General features: G+C 43.7%; 1 protein-coding gene across 1 annotated transcript; it reads right to left on the minus strand.

The window, feature by feature from the left end:
- Positions 1-1,545: 1,545 nt before the first annotated feature.
- jam2a (junctional adhesion molecule 2a) lies at positions 1,546-15,959 on the minus strand. The gene is made up of 10 exons (XM_014151314.3): positions 15,636-15,959; positions 11,848-12,024; positions 11,429-11,578; positions 11,109-11,296; positions 5,043-5,145; positions 3,272-3,379; positions 3,126-3,138; positions 2,526-2,597; positions 2,160-2,193; positions 1,546-1,884 (listed from the first exon to the last, which is right to left on the minus strand). The coding sequence occupies exons 1-10, from the start codon at positions 15,682-15,684 to the stop codon at positions 1,846-1,848; spliced, it is 933 nt and encodes a 310-aa protein (XP_014006789.1). The 5' UTR covers positions 15,685-15,959; the 3' UTR covers positions 1,546-1,845.
- Between the last annotated feature and the right edge of the window lie 6,236 nt (positions 15,960-22,195).

Genomic DNA, 22,195 nt, shown 5'->3' on the forward strand with positions numbered 1-22,195 from the left:
TACGCTAATCAGTCAAGGGGTAAGAGTGATTTTGCAAACCATGTTCAACCTTACATGCTTGCATTTTTGATCATTTACTGATTTTGAATGATAACATATGACGACGTTACACTACAGTCTCGCTCGCCTGACTCCTGGCGCCCCACCCTGTTCCAGCGGCTGTGGGAGAAGGCTACATGGTGAGAAATGATTGAAAAAGTTTATGATAGAAAATCTTTAATACTGAATAAGCATCTTACAAAGAATAAACTTACAGCAACCCCTTCATCCATAGCCTAAGAAACATACACTATTAGACAAAAATGCAGTAGCACAATAATACTTTAGCTTAAACAAAACAAGAAAACACTTACAAAAGAGCCCCTAGATAGAATATAACAACTACTTTTGAAAGGCACTGGGCATCACAGAAAATGTAGGCATCTTCGGGTGAGCAGGGGTCCATCTCAAAGGTCTCAATTCAATTAGTATTGCCGAAATTCAGCGCTATTGCACGATTGAAATGTAAAGGTAATTTATGATTGAGCCAACATGTTCAACGTGAAGGAAGTCTACGAAAATAGGAACATCGCCTTTTAATTTCAATCATAGCACTGAACTTCGTCATTACGGATTGAATCAATCCCAAAGTGTCTCCTTCACCTGCACTGTTCTGAAAGGAATATAGTGGATGGCCAATATTCAAAATGGAGGAGGCAATCCATAAGACTATTGTGGTGAGCTCTGGTGTTTTTCGGGATGTCTCCTGTTCTGACCAACACTGCTTTACTATTATTGGGGTACGGCCCATGCAAAAAACAATTTCTCCATCTTAAAACAGATGGACTTTGATGTGGATTTTTTTTTTTTTGTTACCTGTGTGCTAATTAGACTAACGGGGGGGGCGAGGACATCGACTATGTAATTTTGGGCTCCCGAGTGGGGAGGCATCACTACAGACCCTGGTTCGATTCCAGGCTGTATCACAACCAGCTGTGATTGGGAGTCCCATAGGGCGGCGCACAATTGGCCCTGCGTCGTTAGGGTTTGGCCTGGGTAGGCCGTCATTGTAAATAAGAATTTGTTCTTAACTGACCTACCTAGTTAAATAAAAATCCAAACCGACTGAATGAGGTCTACGCGAGCACTGCCCTCAGAAGAAAATGGATTGGTCAGTTATTAAGAACAAATTCTTATTTACAATGACGACCTACCCCGGCCAAACACAGACGACGCTGAGCCAATTGAGCGCTGCCCTATGGGACTCCCAATCACAGCCGGATGTGTTACAGCCTGGATTCGAACCAGGGACTGTAGTGACACCTCTTGCACTGAGATGCTGCGCCACTCGGGAGGCCTAATGTGATGGCTACCTTGTATCCACAACTTTCCCTTAAGTTCACATCAATGCTTATCCAATAGCCATCAGAAAATATGTACAGTATATTACACTCAGATGCCATGTTCAAGTCTTTGGTATAAAATAAGATTTAGGTAGTTCATGTTTTGGCCAGTTGAGGGGGAAGTGAGCATGTGTGGGACGTAATTCCATGGGTCCACCACAAGATGGCAATAGGCTGTAGTTTAACAACTTGGCCACCAGAGGGGAGTAGAGTACCATGTGACTAATATAATAGGCTTGCATTGAAGGCCCAGGGACAGCAAAACAGGAGGAATAAATGGCCTCTACGCAGAGTTGTCTGTCCCTCCTTGCTATCCACCCACAAGGGTGAGGAGAGCAGGGTTGGTCAGTCCCCAAAAAATGATTAACTATTCTTATAGCTATTCATTTGGGTCGAATAAAACTACTCCAGTGTTGTCATGATGCTGGTATGTGTGGTGTCTTCCAGGGTGTTGTCGATGTCCTCACAGCATGAAGGACTGGGTGTGTTTGAAGTCCGCAGGCTGAGCGAGAGAAAACAGTAGCATATTTTCATTCGGTCAGAACTACTGCAAGTCAGATCATTTTCTCCATTATTACTAACCATTTGGACAATTTTACTTACTACTACTGCCAAGAGAATTCTACTAGAAATGATCATATTGTCTTTTAATATGGTTATAAAATGTTATCTAGAAAATCTCACATGTAAGGGGTAATGCTCAAGTCAACATTTCCTGTGAACATAATACCCATCCATGAATACATCAACAGAGAAAATCTAAGGAAAAACACTCACATCTTGGGGTGGAGGGTTGTAGTTGGCATTAGTCCTGGAAGACAGAGGCATTTATAAAGACAATAGATTGTTTGACACAGTGGAGGGAGCGAGAGGGAGGGAGTTTCCTAAATGTGATGCAGCTGTGGTCTCAGTAAAAACATTGGCATCTATCAAAGAACACCATTACATCAAACACAGCACAGGACACGGTCCTATGGAGCGGAGCGGAAAGGGCAACTTTTTCTGTAAAGGACTCCTGGGCACACACGTCCACGCGCAAGCGCACACAAACAGTGTGCTTCTATATAAAGTCCTGTTCATTGTCAATTGTTCAATTGTCTACTTTTAAATCTATTACTCGGTCTGTCTGTGGGTCAGACTCACTTGTCTTTTGTTCTATGGAGGTCCTGGCTGCTGATGTGGGCCACACCATGACACTGAGGGATCCAAAAGGACCTGGGGGGGTTCAAAGTTCAGTGAGAGGGTGATGAGGTTCACAATCCATGCTCAGGGTTACTAACAACACGACCACACGGAGGGGGTAAGCGAATCACAATTCAGCCGAGAGGGGAGTTTATTAGCAGTCAGGGTTCACTTGAAAAGGAGATGTCAATCACAATGTGACTTCCCTAGATAAACAATGACTCATTATTGGTATTATTTGTAATTCATTCAAAATAATCATGATAATATACCTAGTCATCTAACTGGCCTAATCTAGAGTCAGTCAGTCAAAATAACAAACCGAGTTTTCCTAACTGGGTCATAAAACACCTGTTCATGTCTCTCTCTGTGAGAAGAGACAGGCTTGCATCGCTGGGCTCAATCACACCTGTCACTCTCTACTGAACTCACTCAGAACATTCAAACGCACACACCTCTATTAGTCAGTGGTAGTTACACAGCAATGCAGATGTATTCTGTGGCAGGGTGTCGTCACTGTATTTTAATAATTGTTCATGGATTTAAGGACACAACTCTTACCTTCCTCTGTGTTCTGGAGATGAATAGAAATGAAGAGGAGAGTGGAGACAGAAAGTAAGAGGAAGTGAGTGCAAATGATATTTTCTAACAGAGTCAGACATATTGTATGTACATGGACAGACAGAGAGAGGGGCAGACAGACTCACTGCTGAAGTAGCCATTACGGTGTGCATAGTACCCCCCGAAGCCACAAATGGCGATGACCAGACAGATGACCACGACCGCAGCAACGACCCCTGCCATGTTTACATCCTCTGAAAGAGAGAGTGGAGAGAGTGAGAGAGTCACGCTAGTTGGTTACAATACTGAGGGCACCTCTAATAACATTTCTCTACACGCAGATGACATTCTCCTCTATATAACCAACACTAAAGCCAGTATCGGAGATATCTTGGATCTGATTCATTTGTTTTGTACCTTCTCTGGCTACAGAATCAATTGGAATAAGTGAATTAATGGCTGTTTGAGTGCAGGACCCTTCTTGGTTAAAACATCTCCCATTTAAGATTTCCTCAGAAAAAATTAACCTACCTGGGGATTGAAATTACAAAACTGTACTCTTCCCTATTTAAAGCTAAAAACCCTGCCACGTTTTGGCTCGATGACGCACCTGTGTCATACTTTTGGCTTGACATGGAGCATGAGGATTGCTTCCCCTACTCCATTAGTGCAGTGATGATGTCCCTTATACGCCTTGGGAAATCGCTTTATAGACACAAACCCATTGCACATAGCACAATCTGTATTTGGAAGCAAGTTAAGGTACTCTTTGACCTCAGACCAGTGTCATTGCTGCTCCCGATAGTGAGGAATCCTTCCTTTGCCCCTTCCAACTTAAACAATCATTTTGATCGCTGGGGAGAAGTTCGGATCCATGCCATAAGGGATCTGTACCTAGTGGGGGCCTTTGCCTCCTTTGAACAAGTGAGAGAAAAGTATGACCTTAAGATATTTGTGGAACAGTGTTGCTTCTGTCCCTCTCCTCGCCCCAACCTGGGCTCAAACCAGGGACCCTCTGAACACATCGACAAGTCACCCTTGATGCATCGTTACCTATCGCTCCACAAAAGCCACGGCTCGGTTATCCTTCTGGGGGATATTCAAGAGGTCTTTTCTTTTTTGTTTATCTTTTTGAAAAACGACTTTTATTTCTTTCATTAATGTTTTTGTTGTATCCATTTGTTCTAATGTTTTCTTAGCATAGAAGACCAATTGTACAGTTGTATGCCTATATACCTACACTTCACAATTGAATTTATTTTGTGTAACAGACATATACAACAAAATGTACAATGTGGACCCAGAGGATATCACTTGAAAGTATTAATTAAAACGCTTGTTTCCAAAGTGGTCCCAGATGGTAAAAACAATAACACATTTAATGATTAAAAAGGCAAGACAAAATTACAAACAACCATAAATACATTCATTTATATTGACAACCTAAAAAGTGGCACTATTCACTGCACCTTTCCCTAACCTTAAAAATCAACCATATTAATTTCACTTTAAAACAATCTATTCATTGTAGATCATACCGATCCTTCAGATAATACACCTGACCAGCAGTAGGGGGCACAAGGGGCAGTGGACTGGTTTCTCTTACTGAGACAACCTTATCCAAATGAAAACCTTTGCCTGGTTTTTGAAGCAATTTCCACTTTTTCTTTGCTTGATCTCCAGGGGGAGGCTATTCCATAGACAAATGCCTGTATAGAAAAACGTGCCCCTCGCAGTACTGTTTACAAGACATAACACTAGCTCTGGTATTGTAACTGTGTTGGTTATAGACCATATCAATGTGGTTTGAAGCACGAGAGTCACGCCAGTTTGTGGAAAGACAAAACTACACTAATATGAACCACAATCATTCTCATAATTACACACACACACTTGCATACATGCACGCACACTCACCTATCTTCATGTGTTTAGCCTCACACATCTTGGGCGGCCCCACTTTGTTTGATGCCAGACAGCTGTACTGTCCCGTGTCGCCTCTCGCCACAGTCTTAAACTCCTGCCAGAGGAGAGGGAAAGAGACAGATGGAGGGCTCAATGGAAAGAAAAAGAGAGAGGAAGATGATATGATACACAGAACCTGTACAGTTTTTGTTGCAATTGGTCTAGAGTATACCAGTGTGCTTCCGAACTAAGGGTCTATATGGGTTGATGTCTGACCAAAGGGAAGTGACCTATATCAGAATATTGATTGTCACACTCGCGCTGGCAATACACTGGATCACTGCCACTAACTTCCGCGATGCATACAAGGCTCTCCCCTGCCCTCCTTTCGGCAAATCTGACCACAACTCCATTTTGCTCCTCCCTTCCTATAGACAGAAACTCAAACAGGATGTACCCGTGACAAGGTCTATTAACCGCTGGTCTGACCAATCGGAATCCACACTTCAAGATTGTTTTGATCACCCGGACTGGGACATGTTCCGGGCAGCCTCAGAGAATAATATTGATTTATACACTGAGTCGGTGAGTGAATTTATAAGGAAGTGTATAGGAGATGTTGTACCTACTGTGACTACTAATTCCTACCCTAACCAGAGACTGTGGATAGATGGCGGCATTCGCGCAAAACTGAAAGAGCGAACCACCGCATTTAACCATGGAAAGTTGACTGGGAATATGGTCGAATACAAACAGTGTAGTTATTCCCTCTGCAAGGCAATCAAACAAGCGAAATGTTAGTATAGAGACAAAGTAGAGTTGCAATTCAATGGCTCAGACACGAGATGTATGTGGCAGGGTCTACAGACAACCACAGGCTACAAAAAGAAAACCAGCCACGGACACCGACGTCTTGCTTCCAGACAAACTAAACACCTTCTTTGCCTGCTTTGAGGATAATACAGTGCCACCGACGCGGCCCGCTACCAAGGACTGTAGGCTCTCCTCCGTGGCCGACGTGAGTAAGACATTTAAACGTGTTAAACCTCGCAAGGCTGACGGCCCAGACGGCCTCCCTAGCCGTGTCCTCAGAGAATGCGCAGACTAGCTGGCTGGGGTGGTTATGGACATATTCAATCTCTCCCTATCCCAGTCTGCTGTCCCCACATGCTTCAAGATGGCCACCATTGTTCCAGTACCCAAGAAGGCAAAGGTAACTGAACTAAATGACTATCGCCCCAGAGCACTCACCTCTGTCATCATGAAGTGCTTTGAGAGACTAGTCAAAGATCATATCACCTCCACCTTACCTGTCACCCTAGACCCACTTCAATTTGCATACCGCCCCAATAGGCCCACAGACGACGCAATCGCCATCACACTGCAGACTACCCTATCCCATCTGGACAAGAGGAATACCTATGTAAGAATGCTGTTCATTGACTACAGCTCAGCATTCAACACCATAGTACCCTCCAAGCTCATCATTAAGCTTGAGGCCCTGGGTCTCAACCCCGCCCTGTGCAATTGGGTCCAGGACTTCCTGACGGGCCGCCCCTAGGTGGTGAAGATAGGAAACAACATCTCCACTTCCTGATCCTCAACACTGGGGCCCCACAAGGGTGCATGCTCAGCCCCCTCCTGTACTCCCTGTTCACCCATGACTTCATGGCTATGCACGCCTCCAACATCAAGTTTGCAGACGACACAACAGTAGTAGGCTTGATCACCAACAACGACGAGACAGCTTATAGGGAGGAGGTGAGGGCACTCAGAGTGTGGTGTCAGGAAAACAACCTCTCACTCAACATCAACAAAACAAAGGAGATGATCGTGGACTTCAGGAAACAGCAGAGGGTGCATCCCCCTATCCACATCGACGGGACAGCAGTGGAGAAGGTGGAAACTTTTAAGTTCCTCGTCGAACACATCACGGACAAACTGAAATGGTCCACCCATACAGACAGTGTGGTGAAGAAGGCGCAACAGCGTCTCTTCAACCTCAGGAGGCTGAAGAAATCTGGCTTGTCACCTAAAACCCTCACAGTTTTTTACAGATGCACAATTGAGAGCATCCTGTCGGGCTGTATCACCAACTGGTACGGCAACTGCACCGCCCACAACCGCAGGGCTCTCCAGAGGGTGGTGGCGTCTGCACAACGCATCACCAGGGGCAAACTACCTTCCCTCCAGGACACCTACAGCACCTGATGTCACAGGAACGGCAAAAAGATCATCAAGGACAACAACCACCCGAGCCACTGCCTGTTCACCCTGCTACCATCCAGAAGGTGAGGTCAGTACAGGTGTATCTGGGACCGAGAGACTGAAAAATAGGCCATCAGACTGTTAAACAGCCATCACTAACACAGAGAGGCTGCTGCCTTCATACAGACTTGAAATCATTGGCCACTTTAATAAATGTATCACTTGTCACTTTAATAATGCCACTTTAATAATGTTTACATATCTTGCATTATTCATCCCAAATGTATATACTGTATTTTATACCATCTATTGTATCTTGCCTATGCCACTTGGTCATTGCTCATCCATATATATATATATGTATATATTCTTATTCCATCCCTTTACTTAGATTTGTGTGTATTAGGTAGGTGTTATGGACATTTTTGATTACTTGTTAGATATTGCTGCACTGTCGGAACTAGAAGCACAAGCATTTCGCTACACTCACAATAACATCTGCTAACCATGTGTATGTGACCAATAAAATTTGATTTGATTTCTGAGGTAGCCACTGTTGGTCTGAACTGTAACTAAGGTTTCAGTGTCCTACTGAGGTTTGTATTATCATATACTGTGTCAGTGGTTGATTATACTTCCATGTATTGGAGTCTGTAATGGAGGCCTGCTACATCGGATGCATAACTTACAGTGTACAGAACGTGAGGCGCTCCTATTAATGTCAATGAAACTTGGGCGTAAGTGAGCTGTAGGTGAAGTTATACTTTTGTTCTATTTTCATTTTTTCCCCCCCGCAGCTCACAATAGGATAAAGAACCTTGCACATTGCTCTCGCTGGCCAAAAATTACACATCCAGTGAAGTAGGTAAAAAAAAAATCTTGATGCCCTAGTGTGGCTCCTATGTAACACAGTCTGTGGGTGTGGCTGGGCCCTCGTTCTGTCAAATTCAAATTGCTTTACTGGCACATACAGTGCATTCGGAAAGTATTCCGACCCCTTGACTTTCTCCAAAAATGTTTACGTTACAGCCTTATTCTAAAATGGATTAACACCTCTTAAGGATCCGCCCCTTTTTTAAATTTTCTCCTAACATGACATACCCAAATCTAACTGCCTGTGGCTCAGGACCTGAAGCAAGGATATGCATATTCTTGATACCATTTGAAAGGAAACACTTTGAAATTTGTAGAAATGTGAAATGAATGTAGGAGAATAACACATTAGATCTGGTAAAAGACAATACAAAGAAAAAGCCATGTACCGTCATCTTTGAAATGCAAGAGAAAGGCCATAATGTATTATTCCAGCCCAGGCGCAATTTAGATTTTGCAGTGTATGTGCAAAGTTTTAGACTGATACAGTGAAACATTGCATTTCTGTTCAAAATGTTGTATCAAGACTGCCCAAATGTGCCTAATTGGTTTATTAAATTGTTTTTTTTCTCCCCTCATCAATCTACACACAATACCCCATAATGACAAAGCAAAAACAGCTTTTTAGAAATGTTTTGCTTGCAAAAAAGAACTGAAATATCACATGTAAAGTATTCAGACCCTTTACTCAGTACTTTGTTGAAGCACCTTTGGCAGTGATTACAGCCTTTAGTCTTCTTGGGGATGTCACTACACTCTTGGCACAACTGTATTTGCGGAGTTTCTCCCATTCTTCTCTGACAGATCCTCGAAAAATTCTGTCAGGTTGATGATTGGGGACTACAGGAAAAGGAGAACCAAGCACACCCCCATTCTCATCGACGGGGCTGTAGTGGATCAGGTTGAGAGCTTCAAGTTCCTTGGTGTCCTCATGACCAACAAACTATCATGATCCAAACACACCAAGACAGTTGTAAAGAGGGCACGACAAAGTATATTCCTCCTCAGGAGACTGAAAATATTTGGCATGGGTCCTCAGATCCTCAAAAAGTTTTACAGCTGTGCCATCGAGAGCATCCTGACTGGTTGCATCACTGCCTGGTATGGCAACTGCTCGGCCTCCGACCGCAAGGTACAACAGAGGGTAGTGCGTACGGTCCAGTACATCACTGGGGCCAAGCTTCCTGCCATCCAGGACCTCTATAACAGTCGATGTCAGAGGAAGGCCCTAAAAATTGTCACTGAGTCCAACCATCCTAGTCATAGACTGTTCTCTCTGCTACCGCACGGCAAGCGGTACTGGAGCACCAAGTCTAGGTCCAAGAGGCTTCTAAACAGCTTCTACCCCCAAGCCATTAGACTCCTGAACAGCTAATCAAATGGCTACCCAGACTATTTTCATTGCCCCCCCCTCTTTATCGCTGCTGCTACTCCCTGTTTATTGTCTATGCATAGTCACTTTAACTCTACCTACATGTACATTTTACCTGAATTACCTCGACTAACCGGTGGCCCCACACATTGACTCTGTACTGGTACTGCCTGTATATAGCCTCGCTATTGTTATTTTACTGCTGCTTTTTAATTACTTGATACTTACATTTTTTACTTAACACTTATTTTTCTTAAAACTGCATTGTTGGTTAAGGGCTTATAAGTAAGCATTTCACTGTAAGATCTACACCTGTTGTATTTGGTGCATGTGACAAATACAATTTGATTTGAATTGGATGGGGAGCGTCACTGCACAGCTATTTTTCAGGTCTCTCCAAAGATGTTCGATCGGGTTAAAGTCCGGGCTCTGACTTGGCAACTCAAGAACATTCAGAGACTTGTCCCGAAGCCACTCCTGCGTTGTCTTGGCTGTGTGCTTAGGGTCGTTGTCCTGTTGGAAGGTGAACCTTCGCCCCAGTCTGAGGTCCTGAGCGCTTTGGAGCAGGTTTTCATCAACAATCTCAAGTCCCTGCCGCTGAAAACCATCCCCACAGCATGATGCTGCCACCACCATGCCTCACCTTAGCAATGGTGCCAGGTTTCCTTGATGTGTTGCTTGACATTCAGGCCAAAGAGTTCAATCTTGGTTTCATCAAACCAGAGAATTTTGTTTCTCATGGTCTGAGAGTCTTTAGGTGCCTTTTGGCAAACTCCAAGTGGGCTTTCATGCCTTTTACTGAGAATTGTCTTCTGTCTGGCCACTTGACCATAAAGGCCTGATTGGTGGAGGGCTGCAGAGATGGTTGTCTTTCTGAAAGTTTCTCCCATCTCTATAGAGGAACTCTGGAGCTCTGTCAGAGTGACCATTGGGTTCTTGGTCACCTCCCTGACCAAGGCCCTTCTCCCCCGATTGCTCAGTTTGGCCAGGCGGCCAGCTCTAGGAAGTGTCTTGGGAGTTCCAAACTTCTTTCAATTAAGAATGATGGAGACCACTGTGTTCTTGGGGACCCTCAATGTTGCAGAATTATTTTGGTACCCTTCCCCAGATCTGTGCCTCGACACAATCCTGTTTCGGAGCTCTACAGACAATTGCGTGGCTTGGTTTTTGCTCTGACATGCACTGCCAACTGTGGGACCTTATATGGACAGGTGTGTGCCTTTCCAAATGATGTCCAATCAATTGAATTTACCACAGGTGGACTCGAATCAAGTTGTAGAAACATCTCAAGAATGATCAATGGAAACAGGATGCACCTGATCTCAATGTTGAGTCTCATAGCAAAGGGTCTGAATACTTATGTAAATAAGGTATTTCTGTTTTTTATTTGTAATACATTTGCAAACATTTCTAAAAACCTGTTTTCGCTTTGTTATTATGGGGTATTGTATGTAGATTGAGGAGGATTTTTTTTTAAATCAATTTTAGAATAAAGCTGTAACGTAACTAAATGTGGAAAAAGGGAAGGGGTCTGAATGCTTTCCGAATGCACTGTACATTGAGTAAATCGTGCCAAAGCATCAATGGTACGACTGTATATACACTGTTCTTAAAAAGTATCTCACCAGTATGCCCGTGATTGGGTTGAGGTGGTAGGTGGCGTTGGCCATGCGGGAGGGGGTTAGAGGCTTGTCATCTTTGTACCAGGAGTAGGTGGCTGGGGGGATGCTCTGCTGGTCCCTACAGCGCAGCTGCACCACAGAGCCCGTCAAGGCCGAGCTGGGGATCTCACAGGATGGGGTGTGGGGGGGCACTGTGAGGAGGGTACAGCCACAATGTCAGCTGGGTTTAAGGGGGTGCTCAAACAGCACGGGCAGCATGTCTGAGACAACACACAGACACACTCAGAACACTCAGTCAGGCAGACAGACGATGTGGTACACACCCAAGACTTCGAGGGTGATGTTAGTCTCCCCCAGGGTGATGGTGTCGTGAGGGGCAGTGATCTCACAGCGGTATTCGCCTGCGTCTTTCTGGGTCACCCTCTGTAGGGTCACCGTTGCCCCCTTGATCCTTGCACGCCCCGCAAAGGCTCCTGGGAGAGTGGAAACCGGTCAACACAGATGTGGTTTCTTAAGAACAAATTTTCTACTTAAACTAACATCAACCATCTGGTAACTTCTCATACAAATGTCTTTGTAATGTTCATCACATTCAGCTTTATGTTGATGAAGCTCTTAAAATGTGTTTCCCTCATGTGAGGAGAGTAAATTAAATCTGAGAGTCTGAAGATGGGCTCTGGACAGGGGTTAAATGAGACAGAAAGAGATCAATGGAAGAAAATGTGCCAGGACAGCCAATCACCTCTGAAGTGTCCCTCATAGTAAACAAATGATACATCTGTTCCTTTCTTCTTCCACTCGATTCGAGGATTCTGTTCCTTCTCTGTCCGGAAATCACAGCTCAGAACCGCATCAGAGTTCTCATGGACCTCCACCTTGGGCGTGGTTGTTGACACGGTAACAGGGACAATGGGGAGGCCTGAGGGATGGAGAGAGAGAGAGGTGCCACATATGGGGTTGGGGGAAAGGGTTGTAAGATGGAGGACCAGTTATGAACACGTTAATGCAGTTATAAATCAGCTATAAAGCAATTAGAATCAGTTATGAACTAGTCTATAATCTGTTATAAACCAGTTATATTCAGTTATGATGGACCAGTTGTAAATGTTGTATGAACCAATTGTATCTGTTATGAACCAGTTTATCCTCAGGACCAGATTGACAGTAGAGCATGAAGACTCATGGCTGATTGTTTGGTTGGCTGGCTGTGTCTGTGTGTCGCTCCAGTTGAACATGTACATCTAGACAGGAACAGGAAATAGGAGCATCCCTTCCTGTCGGTTGATTGGTGCAGGGGTCAGGATTATTGTTTTGTCATCCTGTTGCTGTCCACAGGTCGCCCGGGTAACGCCCATCCATTGAGGGAGGAGCACGTGTTGCGTGTGTATGTGCATATGTATGTGTGTGTGGGGGAGATTAACTGGACCACCATTTGGTACAATAACGTTATGTACAACACACACACACACTGAATATGTGGGTCGTTCCATGAAAAGACTGCCTTTTATGTCCCTTTTGACATCTTATGTAGAAATTGTGCACCAATATTGAATTTTTAAAGCCTGTTATAGTAAATGAAGAGCCTTTTAAAATATACTATACCCCATGGAGAAAATCAGGTTATTCAGTGGTGGAAAAAGTACCCAATTGTCATACTTGAGTAAAAGCAACCTTAACAGAAAATGAATCAAGTAAAAGTCCTCCAGTAAAATACTATTTGAGTAAAAGTCCAAAGGTATTTGGTTTTAAATATACTTAAGTTTTAAAAGTAAATGTAATTTCTAAAATATACTTAAGTATCAAAAGTAAAAGTATAAATCATTTCAAATTCCTTATATTAAGCAAACCAGATGGCACAATTGAATTGTTTAATTTATTTATTTACGGATAGCCAGGGGCAAGCATTTATATTTAGTGATTAATCAGATCAGAGGCAGTAGAGATGGTCAATGATGTTTTCTTGATAAGTGTGTGAATTGGACCATTTTCCTATTCCTAACCCCAACATTTCACCATCATTGTAAAGCCCTAGTTATTTTGTTGCTTTGCCTAGAGTCCCCTGAAGTACCCCCTCGTGTGCATTCTACCAGTAAGCCCATGCTCATGAGTCTTATCAAGTACCCCCTTGGATAGGCCAAGTACCCCTGGTTGGGGAACCCACTGGTCTACACTGTACTTAACTGAGGTCAACAACCAAATGAGTCATTCACTGTTAGCAGTTCGCTAGCTTCCTGTTTCGTTAGCTTCTGTTTGTTGCACTTCCTGTGGTTCTATTAGTGGACCAGAGGGTGGGGTGGGGCAGAGGAAAGGTCCTAACTAATCCTCCTGGTCTCCTGCTTTCCCCCACTGAAGGGCAGGAGTGCATCCCAAATGGTATCCCACTTCCTACATAGTGCCCTATGGGCCCTGTTCAAAAGTAGTACACTATATAGGGAATATAGACGCAAACCAGGTCTACGTGGAAGAATTGAGGGAAAGAATGGAGGCCAAAGTGAGACAAAGGCATTGGAGAGGCACAGGAAGTGGATGGATATACAGGATAATGGATATACAGGTCCTCTCAGGGTGGAGGTGGCCATCTTAAATGGCCAGGACAGCAGAGCAAAAGTTGGGAAACAAAACGTAAACAACTTGCTCGCTGAAAAACAATGAAGCAAACAATGAAGCATACTCAATTTCATTTCAATCTAGTCGATTCACAGGAAATAAACGGAAAAACTGAATGCGTGTCCCATTGATTTTGAATTCTCGTTCTGAATCCTAGTTATGAGTATTTAGGCAATTAGGTCTACATAGGCCTACACATTATCAGTGGCAGAGTGCTATCTCTCGTTTGATGTGCGTAAGTACGGTATGAATTCAAACTGCAGACTCATGTTGCCTATTCACATTGTCCTTCAGATGTTTGAGTACAGTAGGCGGTAAAAGTGCAGCCTTGTGTATTTTGTCCCTCCCTGCTTGCTGTCTGTGTTACTTTGTGAGTATGTGTAACACTGTTATCACTGCAGCTGTGTTGGGAGTGTGTGTGTGCCTCATCACTCCCTCTTTCTCTCTGAGGATGAGCATTGTCTCTCCCTGGCTGGATGGACAAAGAGAGAGAGGGAGAGAGAGAGAGACAGAAGATAAGTCAATTCAAATTGAAGTCAGTCAATTCACGAACAAAAGTAAAATTCCAATTCAAGAATTTGAAAAGGGGCATTTATTTTAAATGAGTTCGCAATAAACGGAAAATGAGATGCTACTTCTATAAAAAAAATGTCTAAATGCAAATACTTCATAATTGAGTGACTTCAATTGGAATTGACCCCAAACCAGACACAAACGCACACACCCAACTGGGTTTGAACCCGGATCTCCTGCATGCCCCCCCCCCCCCCCCCCCACGACCTATTATTATAAACTACAACTGAACACTAAATCTGTGCTAGGAGCATTTTATATGTTAGGCATCTATTAGCATCTAAGAGGACATCCATTTCCAGACAGAGAGTGATCTAGAGAGACAGAGAGAATGTGTGTGTGTCTTCCAAGGAGAACAAAGCCCCTCTGTATCTGTGTAACCCTGCACTGCCCTGTCAGGAACAGCTGTGCCAGTCAGGGTTGGTGGTGGTGGTGGTGGGGGGCTTGTTTGCTAAATGTTGGCATCTCACTGACACCATGGAATCGTCCCAAATGACACCCTTTGTAGTGCACTACTTTCGAACGGAGCACTATGTGCCCTGATAAAAAGTAGTGCACTATAAAGGGAATATAGAGTGCCATTTGGGATGGAACAATATGGTGACCTGCTGTTATCAAAGTTGGTGGTACCCGCCCTTGGGTTGCCCACATCCAGATTAGACTGGCCTGTTTCCAACAAAAATGTAAGGCCACATTAGTGGTCCATATCTGATTTCTGTAGTTGCATGTAGTCCAATATCATCGCAATAAGACGCACACAGTGAGGAAGGCTGTATACGAAAGACCGGCAACGTTGGAAACTTTAGTACAGGCCATAGTGGTTAGAGCGTTGGGCCAGTAACAGAAAGGTTGCGAGGTCGAATCCCGGAGCTGACAAGGTAAAATAAACTGACGTTCTGCCCCTGAACAAGTCAGTTAACCCACTCACTGTTCCTAGACCGTCATTGTAAATAAGAATTTGTTCTTAACCAACTTGCTTAGTTAAATAAACTTTAAATGTAATAAGTGAAGTCAATTGCAACCGAAAGAAGTGCTGGCCCCTTTTTTATTTGTGTGTGAAGCACTAGAAGCATCAACACAGTAAGATCACAATAATAATGTTTTTTTTTTTTTTAATTGTGCTTTATCAATATTTTCCTATCTAAAATGGCTTACTTTTTTTCTAAACACAAACAGCTGACATGGCATTACACATAGAAAAGCAATAGGGATGACGGTAATTTAATTATCAAGAATACCAATACAGATCAACCCCAACATGCATTACATACGCCCACAAGGACGCAAACAAACACACACACGAATTACTCATTACCATACGGAATAACCTAAATGCAAAAGTTTACTTACATTGTATCAGTAGAATGACAAGGGGCAAAAACAGTGACGCTTTCTCCATCCTGAACTCCTGCTGTTCAAAAGTCTGTCCTTCCTCGAAAGATGAGTTGCTCTTGAGCGACAACCTATTCCCGCACTTGTCCACAACTCCAGTAAGTAATTCCAGAATCTCGTCGCTCCTTTGGGGAAATTATGTTTCAAAACTCAGTAGTATTTCCTGAGCAGTTAGGCAGCGCGCCGGCGGTTCAGAAGTCGCACTTTCGGACTTTCTGTAAACTATTACACTAGCCGCAGGGCATACGGCTGCAGAGTGGCTGTCCACTCAGTCACTGTAGACGGTCTCTCTACTATTCTAATGTCATGGTAGGGAGGGGGGTTTGGTGGGGCGAGGAAGCGAGTTGGTGGGGGACTCCTGGAGAAGGAATGCGGAGAGCGCAACGCTGTGTCCAAGACGCGCACTACACTTGTCCATCGTGCGCAACGCGCCAACAATGGCCAACTGCACTGATGACAGTTTTTTTTTTGTGAGTATGTATCATCATAGTCTCAGCACTTACATCCTATCTACCCTGGCATAACGCCATGCTATTTACTTTGAGACATTTTGATGAATTACCATAAAAGAGGACCACCACCAATGGTATAGGAAGCGACACCTGTTGCCATGTGTGATTGTCGGAACAAATCAAATCAAAATGTATTTGTCACATGCGCCGAATACAAAAGGTGTAGACCTTACAGTGAAATGCTTACTTACAAGCCCTTAACAAACAATGCAGTTAAGAAAATACCCCCCCCCCCCCCCCCAAAAAAAGTAAGAAATAAGAATAACAAATAATTAAAGAGCAGCAGTAAATAACAATAGTGGGGCTATATACAGGGGGTACCGGTACAGAGTCAGGGGGTACCGGCACTTTCACTACAGCTCAGCATTCAACACCATAGTGCCCTCAAAGCTCATCACTAAGCTAAGGACCCTGGGACTGGCTCCTGGACTTCCTCCTGGACTTCCTGACGGGCCGCCCTCAGGTGGTAAGTCTAGGTAACTTAATAATAACTTAATAATGGTGTTGGAGTCGTGCCTGGCCGTGCAGTCATGAGTGAACATGGAGTACAGGAGGGGACTGAGCACGCACCACTGAGGGGACCGGTGTTGAGGATCAGCGTGGCAGATGTGTTGTTACCTAGACTTACCACCTGGGGGCGGCCCGTCAGGAAGTCCAGGAGCCAGTTGCAGAGGGAGGTGTTTAGTCCCAGGGTCCTTAGCTTAGTGATGAGCTTTGAGGGCACTATGGTGTTGAACGCTGAGCTGTAGTGAATGAATAGCATTCTCACATGGGTGTTCCTTTTGTCCAGGTGGGAAAGGGCAGTGTGGAGTGCAATAAAGATTGCATCATCTGTAGATCTGTTGGTGTGGTATGCAAATTGGAGTGGGTCTAGGGTTTCTAGCATAATGGTGTTGATGTGAGCCATGACCAGCCTTTCAAAGCATTTCATGGCTACAGACGTGAGTGCTACGGGTCAGTAGTCATTTAGGCAGGTTACGTTAGTGTTCTTGGGCACAGGGACTATGGTGGTCTGCTTGAAACATGTTGGTATTACAGACTCAGACAGGGAGAGGTTGAAAATGTCAGTGAAGACACTTGCCAGCTGGTCAGCGCATGCTCAGAGTACACGTCCTGGTAATCTGTCTGGCCCTGCGCCCTTGTGAATGTTGACTTGTTTAAATGTCTTACTCACATCGGCTGCGGAGTGTGTGATTACAGTCATCCGGAACAGCTGATGCTCTCATGCATGTTTCAGTGTTACTTGCATCGAAGTGAGCATAGAAGTTATTTAGCTCGTCTTGTAGGCTCGTGTCACTGGGCAGCTCTCGGCTGTTCTTCCCTTTGTAGTCTGTAATAGTTTGCAAGCCCTGCCACATCCAACGAGCGTCGGAGCCGGTGTAGAACGATTCGATCTTAGTCCTGTATTGACACTTTGCCTGTTCGATGGTTCGTCGGAGGGCATAGCGGGTTAGAGTCCCGCTCCTATAATCCATGGCTTCTGGTTGGGGTATGTACGTACAGTCACTGTGGGGATGACGTCCTCGATGCACTTATTGATAAAGCCAGTGACTGATGTGGTGTTCTCAATGCCATCGGAGGAATCCCAGAACATATTCCAGTCTGTGCTAGCAAAGCAGTGCTGTAGTTTAGCATCTGCTTCACCTGACCACTTTTTTATAGACCGAGTCACTGGTGGATCCTGCTTTAATTATTGCTTGTAAGCAGGAATCAGGAGGATAGAATTATGGTCAGATTTGCCAAATGGAGGGCGAGCTTTGTACTTTGAGTCTGTGTGTGGAGTAAAGGTGGTCTAAAGGTTGCACATTTAACATGCTGATAGGAATGAGGTTAAACGGATTTAAGCCCCTGGCCACTAGGAGGGCCGCCTATGGAAGAGCGTTTTCCTGTTTGCTTATGGCGGTATACAGCTCATTGAGCATGGTTTTAGTGCCAGCATCGGTCTGTGGTGGTATGTAGACAGCTACGAAAAATACAGATGAAAACTCTAGGTCGTGTGGTCTACAGCTTATCATGAGATACTCTACCTTAGGTAAGCAAAATCTTGGAGACTTCCATAGATATCGTGCACCAGCTGTTGTTTACATATATGCATAGGCCTGTTAAGGCTGCATGTGTTCGAATCTGATATAGGAACAAAGAATCAATTATATTTTATATTAATGTCAATATTTATTCAGCAGTTAATAAATGGCAAATGCAAATTCCGTATACGGGTTCACTGTAACATCACGCAGGATGAAACAGAGAAGTGCCAACACCCCAAAATCCCCTTGTCTTATACTCTAACAGAGATAGTTCCTGTTTCTGAACAGGCCTGTTAGAGTAGAGGCTCAGCGTGGTTTAAACTTACTGGCCTATCGCTGGTGTTGGCGCTTAAGCTAGTCCAGCCCCTTAGCGCTGTGGTTCTGTGGTGATCTTTGCAGAAACTGGGTCTCGGGTTTGCACCCTTGTTGTTGTGCACTGAAGTTTCCTGTTATGTTCATTCTCAGTGTTTTTCCATTGTCTAAACTGTTGCCTTTAACATAGTTTCGATCACGCCTGTCTGCACCCTACTTCCCTACACATCTTTGCATTGTATCAGTTATTTGTTTTAATATTGCGCTACAAAGTTTCATTATATTTATTAGTTTAAAAGTATAGGTTAAACTTTAACACCCCATTATGCAGGGCCAAATCTCACAGGCCACAGACCCATGTCTTACCAGAAACTGCTGTTCTATCCTGCCAATAGAGTGTATAACCCACATAGTATGTTTTTAATGAAGTCGTTCAGCCACGACTCGGTGAAACATACAATATTACAGTTTGTAATGTCCGGTTGGTAGGATATATGTGCTTTCAGTTCATCCCATTTATTTTCCAGCGATTAGCTAGCAGGACGGAAGGCAAAGTCAGATTAGCCAATCGTCGCCTGATCCTCACAAGGCACCCTGATCTTTTCCCACAAAATCTCAGTTTCCTTCTCCAGCGAATCACAGGGCTCTGGGCCTGGTCGGGTGTCTGTAGTATATCCCTCCCGTCCGACTCATTGACGAAAAACTCTTCGTCCAGTTTGAGGTGCGCAATCGCAGTTCTGATGTCCAGAAGCTCTTTTCGGTCATAAGAGTTGGTAGCATCAACATTATGTACTAAACAAGTTACGAACAACGCAAAAAAACAAACAAAATAGCATGGTTGGTTAAGAGCCGATAAGACGGCAGCCGTCCCCCCCGGCGCCATCATACATTTGTCGACATCGGACAATGCTTTTGGATAGAGTGAGGAAATGGTGCACAATGGTAACCTTATATATTTTTTTCAACTGGCCCCTAATGAATGATGCAAATTATTTCATTATAAAGTCCTTCAAAGTAATTCACAATTGTAGGGTCGTTATCATTCTTTCCGCAGTCCCTTAGGGCAGTGGCGTGTATTCATGGTTGCAGGCTTCCATTTTTTTTTTTTACAAATAAAATAAATACAAAATAATTCGATCTTTCGTCTCTCTAGTGTTTCATAATTTTCCTTCTATTCGCAAGAGGCTGAAATGTATCTTACAGGAGAAAACAGAGCGAGCGAAACAGCGCCTCTCAGTCTCTATGTGTAGGCCAACTATCTGATGCTGTCTGGTCCAAACGAGTATATTGTTGCTGCCCGTAGCATTGAAGGCAAGGGAAGCCAGCAAGCATCTGGCCTCCCTTGATTAAAAAAAGTATACAAAATGTGCCAATCAGCGTTGTGCTAAACTGAGAGCTCAACTGTGTGGCGCACCAAAAAAAAAGTGTAAAAGGGAAGCCAGCTTGGATTTTGGCATCACTCCTATCAAAACCCATTGAGAGCATACTTAAATTACATAACTTGAATTGTTGCATGTCGTTGTTGTCCTCCAGCGGCCAGCTAGCTAGCTAAAATTGTCCCTTTCCTTAATTAGCCATGGATGCAGATAGGGATTTAGACTCGTGGTATTACATAATTCTCCGTACTGCCAGTGATCATAATGGTGATTATGATCCAACCATTAATCCATACATTGTTGTGCCACTGGCCTGAGAGGATGGAAGTTCAATCTGTAGCTAGATGTAGAAGGCTAATGTTAACTAGCTAACGTTGCCCATGAATGGAAGTTAGGCTAGCGAGCAAGCATTTTAGCCAGGTAGCCTAGGACAACAAAAAATAAAAGCATGTACTCTATGACAGAGTGATAGACCATTTTGTCAACATGAAAGATGGCATTTCTCTAGTAGAGTCAGTCAATATATTTTTCTAATTGCACGAACACATGGGCACACACAGAAATCAGCACCATGGACAGCCACATATTTGGCTTACATTGATTGGACTAAATAGTTTTTGGTATCTTTTAGTTGTCACTGTATTAGACTAAGCATAGGTGATTTAATGATGCTGAAGGTGAAATGGTGCTGGAATAGTGGAGGCAGCTCCTGTTTTCTTTGCGACTTGCGGTAACTCTGTGGTTCTAAATCAATGGTTGTTTAGTGGTCCGAAAATGTTGGAAACATTAACTTGCTTGACCATGCAATTGTCTGTTACTACATGCAATATGCTGGACAGAGTTTGCCATCTGGTTTTGTGATAAAACGAAGGTGTGGTTTATTTACTCTGCCACCATTTTCTTATTGTCTCCGTCTTTAGGCCTATGTATCACGGTCACAAGACTATGAATTAACAGGTTATAGAGCAGAATACGCAATTATCATCACACATAGGTTGCGATATGGCTTTTTGGGGGGCTTCCACAGTGATTTTACCCACGCAGCGCTACTGCCTTAGCGATCTCAGTTTTTAACTTTATTGTACGGTTGTGGAATAATCCATTGTGAATGCTTCTTGTACAGGCTTATAGTCCAAGCTATATTTTACAAAAGCATATAGGCCTATCCCATCGTTAGTTCATTCAAATATCGAATTGATAACAGATTACATAAATCAGGAACTTATATTACATTCCCCTCACTAACTTTAAACATCAGCTATCTGAGCAGCTAACCGATCGCTGCAGCTGTACAATATCCATCTGTAAATAGCCCACCCAAACTACCTACCTCATCCCCATATTGTTTTTATTTACTTTGCTGTTCTTTTGCACACCAGTATCACTGCTTACACACCACCATCTGCTCATCATCATCTGCTCATCTATCACTCCAGTGTTAATCTGCTAAATTGTAATTACTTTGCTACTACGGCCTATTTATTGCCTTACCTCCTCATGCCATTTGCACACACTGTATATAGACTTTTTTTCCTATTGTGTTATTGACTGTACGCTTGTTTATTCCATGTGTAACTGTGTTGTTGTTTCTGTCTCACTGCTTTGCTTTATCTTGGTCAGGTCGCAGTTGTAAATGAGAACTTGTTCTCAACTAGCCTACCTGGTTAAATAAAGGTGAAAAAAAAAAACAAGAAGGAAGAATCTACTTTTTGTGGACAACAACATTTAGGCTACATTTTGACGCATTTGTCTGGATAATATCCATGGAATATAGTAGTCTGGAATTCCAGGCACCGGTTCAAACATCTCAATTGGTGAGAGGGGGACTGTAATTTGTCCTTGGGTGTGTCTCCCATACTGTCGCTGGCTGTCGGGGTGGGGCTGGCTGTTTGAGCGGGCTGACAGCTGTGCAATAGGCAACCTCTCGATCTGTCTCACAGCACTGTGGATATTAAAAATATCCCATCACCATTGTTGAGACTCTAGACACGGAGCATCATAGCTCAAGATTAATTATGCAGCATCACATTTATGCATACATTGTTATATTTCTTTTTATACTATATCACAGTTTCAGTTTGAGGAATATACTGTAACTGTTGACATGTACTGTAGGCCTACAGTTACTGTATATGGTCACACTTTTCTTCGTCCCAAACGGAACCCTATTCCCTATATAGTGCACTACTTTTGACCAGAGCCCTATGCACCCTGGCCAAAAGTAGTGCACTAAATAGGGAGCCATTTGGGACATAACCCATGTCAACTACTCTGATCCGGTAATCTGTGAC

This window comes from Salmo salar, chromosome 17 (assembly GCF_965601325.2).
Source record: "Salmo salar chromosome 17, fSalSal1, whole genome shotgun sequence".
Lineage (NCBI taxonomy): Eukaryota > Metazoa > Chordata > Actinopteri > Salmoniformes > Salmonidae > Salmo > Salmo salar.